This window comes from Palaemon carinicauda, unplaced genomic scaffold (genome assembly GCF_036898095.1).
Source record: "Palaemon carinicauda isolate YSFRI2023 unplaced genomic scaffold, ASM3689809v2 scaffold86, whole genome shotgun sequence".
Lineage (NCBI taxonomy): Eukaryota > Metazoa > Arthropoda > Malacostraca > Decapoda > Palaemonidae > Palaemon > Palaemon carinicauda.
This window is the reverse complement of record NW_027172160.1, coordinates 2519-6735: the sequence shown is the minus strand read 5'-3', so window position 1 is coordinate 6735 and position 4217 is coordinate 2519. Positions and strand designations below refer to the sequence as shown.

The 4217-nt window shown below is 40.2% G+C and overlaps 1 protein-coding gene across 1 annotated transcript; it reads right to left on the bottom strand.

Moving 5' to 3' along the window:
• Positions 1 to 1536: 1536 nt before the first annotated feature.
• LOC137637569 (soluble scavenger receptor cysteine-rich domain-containing protein SSC5D-like) lies at positions 1537 to 3610 on the bottom strand. Its single transcript, XM_068369722.1, has 2 exons — positions 2018 to 3610; positions 1537 to 1839 (listed from the first exon to the last, which is right to left on the bottom strand). Exons 1-2 carry the CDS (start codon positions 3608 to 3610, stop codon positions 1537 to 1539), a joined length of 1896 nt encoding a protein of 631 aa, XP_068225823.1.
• Between the last annotated feature and the right edge of the window lie 607 nt (positions 3611 to 4217).

Genomic DNA, 4217 nt, shown 5'->3' with positions numbered 1-4217 from the left:
TTTTGCTAAAGGGCTATGAATTGGTCTCTTTGAGCATCATTCCTAATTTGCAACCTCTTCCAGATTCCGACCCTTCATGGACTCCTTCCAAGGATCCATTAGAGCATATTAAGGACAGTTATAGTAAATTGCGTAAGTCTCGTTCATGTTTAAAAGACATTTATAACTCTGAATTCCTTGCAAAACTTGTGCATCAAGCCACTAATGTGGGTTCTAGATACAAGCCAGTATCGCACGAGAATTTGCAAGTTGGTGATATAGTTTTACTAAAAGATGTTCATTTGAAACCTGCAAATTATCCGATGGGAATCGTTAAAAGCGTTCAGATGAACTCGATTGGTGAAACCACTGGTGCAACAGTAATGAAAGGAAACAAAGAAAGAGTAAATAGACACTCTTCATCATTAATTCCTCTACTGAGTATTAATGAACATTCTCACTCTAAAGTAGTGCATAGGCAAGAGGATGAGCATTCCAATGAGGATCTTGCATTAAAGAGGCCTAAAAGATTGGCTGCTTTGAAAGGCGTACGAAAAACGAAAAATCTTTATCTTCATGGAGATGCTTAATGTTAATTACTTGTACCTTGTAAATAATTCTTGTATATATTTAATTGTATGGGACATATTTAATTGTATGGGACATGAAGTTTTTTCTACTACTGATAAATAAAAATTCAATTTCTTCTGACACTAAAACAGTTGAAATTGAATGTCTTTGCTGGGAGTGTTGAAAAAAGTGAAACTTTTTTTTCACTTTTTTCTTTTTAACTTTTAACTTTTGAGTGTAGTGTCCTTCCTTTATGGTCCTTGATTTTCTACTTTGCTTGTTTCAAAATTCTAAGTTTCTTTTTTGTTTTTGGGAAAAGTTTAAATTGTTTATAATGGTTAGTTCGTGTTCTTGCTTTGGAGACTCGTTCAGTTTAAGTATGTTATATTTTAAATTTGTGAAAGCATCAATAGTTTGCAACCATAAAATTCCTCCTTTAAAGTGATAATTTAATACTAGAGTTTTGAGACTGAACGAAAACCTTTAATTCACCTCAAAAGTTTACTTCTAGTCCCAGCGTTTAAAGACGGCAGTGCATTTTCACTCAGCAGCTGAGAAGGACGTGTCAACTCTTCATTAATATTTTTCACCAATCCAGCGTAAATTTTAATATAGAGCATTAAGTGACTAGTGTGACCGTTGGTCGAGGATGATCCTGCTTGGAAGTGCGAGCCCTTGGATTACTTCTTGAGGCTACTATACCATGGAGTTGCATCGATTTTTTAATTAAAAACGACAGCTGCAATTGACCTAGAGAGGCTTGCTTAGAGTGGAGGTCCTGAGGACTTTTCTGGTATTGGGGGTTGTTAGTGAGGTCGCATCATCGGTCTTCATAAGGACGGATACCTCTCTTAAATACCAACAAGCAATAAGACCATCTACGATCCTGAGCCATTTTCTTTAATAAATTTCCAGTGATAGTTTCTGTTTATGTAAATAAATATTTGAATTCGCTCTTGATTATAATTTATTGCCATTGATAATTTTTTAAACCTCCAGTATTTTGAAAAGTAGGTTCTGGCGTGGTTGTGGGATTTGCAGTTGTTGTTGTAGACTCTGGTGTGGTTGTAGGATTTGCAGTTGTTGTTGTAGGTTCTTGTGTGGTTGTGGGATTTGCAGTTGTTGTTGTAGACTCTGGTGTGGTTGTAGGATTTGCAGTTGTTGTTGTAGGTTCTGGTGTGGTTGTGTGATTTGCAGTTGTTGTTGTAGGTTCTTGTGTGGTTGTGGGATTTGCAGTTGTTGCTGTAGATTCTGGTGTGGTTGTGGGATTTGCAGTTGTTGTTGTAGGTTCTGGTGAGGTTGTGGGATTTGCAGTTGTTGTTGTAGATTCTGGAGTTGTTGTGGGATTTGCAGTTGTTGTTGTAGGTTCTGGGGTTGTTGTGGGATTTGCAGTTGTTGTTGTAGGTTCTGGTGGGGTTGTGGGATTTGCAGTTGTTGTTGTAGGTTCTGGTGTGGTTATGGGATTTGCAGTTGTTGTTGTAGGTTCAAGTGTGGTTGTGGGATTTGCAGTTGTCGTTGTAGGTTCTGGTGTTGTTGTGGGATTTGCATTTGTTGTTGTAGGTTCCGGTGTGGTTGTGGGATTTGCAGTTTTTGCTGTAGGTTCTGGTATGGTTGTGAGATTTGCAGCTGTTGGTGTAGGTTCTGGTGTGGTTGTGGGATTTGCAGTTGTTGTTATAGGTTGTGGTGTGGTTATGGGATTTGCAGTGGTTGTTGTAGGTTTTGGTGTGGTTGTGGGATTTGCAGTTGTTGTTGTAGGTTCTGGTGTGGTTGTGGGATTTGCATTTGTCATTGGAGGTTCTGGTGTGGTTGTGGGATTTGCAGTTGTTGTTGTATATTTTGGTGTGGTTGTTGGATTTGCAGTTGTTGTTGAAGGTACAAATGTTGTTATGGGATTTGCAGTTGTTGTTGTAGGTTGAAGTATGGTTGTGGGATTAGGTGTTGTTGTTGCAGGTTCAAGTGTGGTTGTGAGATTTGCAGTTATTTTTGTAGGTTCAAGCGTGGTTGTGGGATTTGGAGTTGTTGTTGAAGGTACAAGTGTGGTTGTGGGATTTTCAGTTGTTGTTGTAGGTTCAAGTGTGGTTTTGGGGTTTGCAGTTATTGTTGTAGGTTCTGGTGTGGTTGTGGGATTTGCAGTTGTTGTTGTAGGTTCAAGTGTGGTTGTGTTATTTGTAGTTGTTGTTGTAGGTTTAAGTGTGGATGTGGGATTTGCAATTGTTGTTGAAGGTTCTGGTGTGGTTGTGGGATTTGCAGTTGTTGTTGTAGGTTCCAGTGTGGTTGTGGGATTTGCAGTTATTGTTGGAGGTTGAGCCGTGGTTATAGGATTTATTGTTGGTGGAATAGTAGTCGTGACTTCAGCTGTTGTTGGAGATTGGATTGTTGTAGGTAAAGGTGAGGTCTCTGCCGCAGGTATTGTATTCGGTTGCCCTGATGATTGAGGAGGTATTGAAGGATTGCCAGACGTTGGTGATGGTGAGGTGTCTTCAGGTTTTGCTGTTGTTGGAGGATTGCCAGACGTTGGTGATGCTGGAGAGTTTCCAGGTCCTACTGTTGTTGGAGGATTGCCAGACGTTGGTGATGCTGGAGTGTTTCCAGGTCCCATTGTTGTTGGAGGATTGCCAGACGTTGGTGATACTGGAGTGTTTCCGGGTCCTACTGTTGTTGGAGGATTGCCAGACGTTGGTGATGCTGGAGTGTTTCCGGGTCCTACTGTTGTTGGAGGATTGCCAGATGTTGGTAATGCTGGAGTGTTTCCGGGTCCTACTGTTGGAGGATTGCCAGACGTTGGTGATGCTGGAGAGTTTCCGGGTCCAACTGTTGTTGGAGGATTGCCAGACGTTGGTGATGCTGGAGAGTTTCCGGGTCCAACTGTTGTTGGAGGATTGCCAGACGTTGGTGATGCTGGAGAGTTTCCGGGTCCTACTGTTGTTGGAGGTTTGCCAGATTCTGAGGGGCCTGTGGAGTTTCCTGATCCTGCTGTTGCTGGAGGATTGCTAGACGTAGAAAGCGTTGGTGGAATCAGAGCGGCGGAAGTTTGCTCTGAATAATCAGCAGTCAGGCCCATCATAGTAGTCACTCCACCATGGTGTGAGGTACCTGAACCTTACAATATTTTAAAATTCAAAAGATTAGTTCTGAAATAAAAGGAGAAACTCGAGCTGGACAATGGCGAAGAACCTCTCAATGGAAAGAAGAAATAGGAGGAAAACAATGCCGGTTAGTCACTTAAGCTAAGAAGTAAAGGAACTTTGAATACGCCTCTGGTGTGCTTTAAGAGACAGACTATTAACGGGACCACCTTTACAGAAACATTTACTGAAACGTATTCAATTTTCATTTGACATAGTCTTTACATAATGATCAAATTTGTCCGCCTAATCAATAACTTCCAAAAGGATTTAAATATCTGGTTTTCTGGTAATTGAATATAGTAGAATGAAAAGTTTTCATATAGATATTACAAAAAGTGCCGTCATAAACTATCACAGTTAGTTTAAATCCAGAGACATTCTTGTGGCTAAAATTAGTAGATTTGTTTACTGTTCATTTCGTACAATTATCCCAATATAGCGCAAGTGAAAAAAAAAAACCCTCTGCATGAAAGGGTTTTTGAAAAGGCTGTGTAATTTTATTTGTGGGACCTCTTCTGTATCTAGAAGTGATTAAATTCT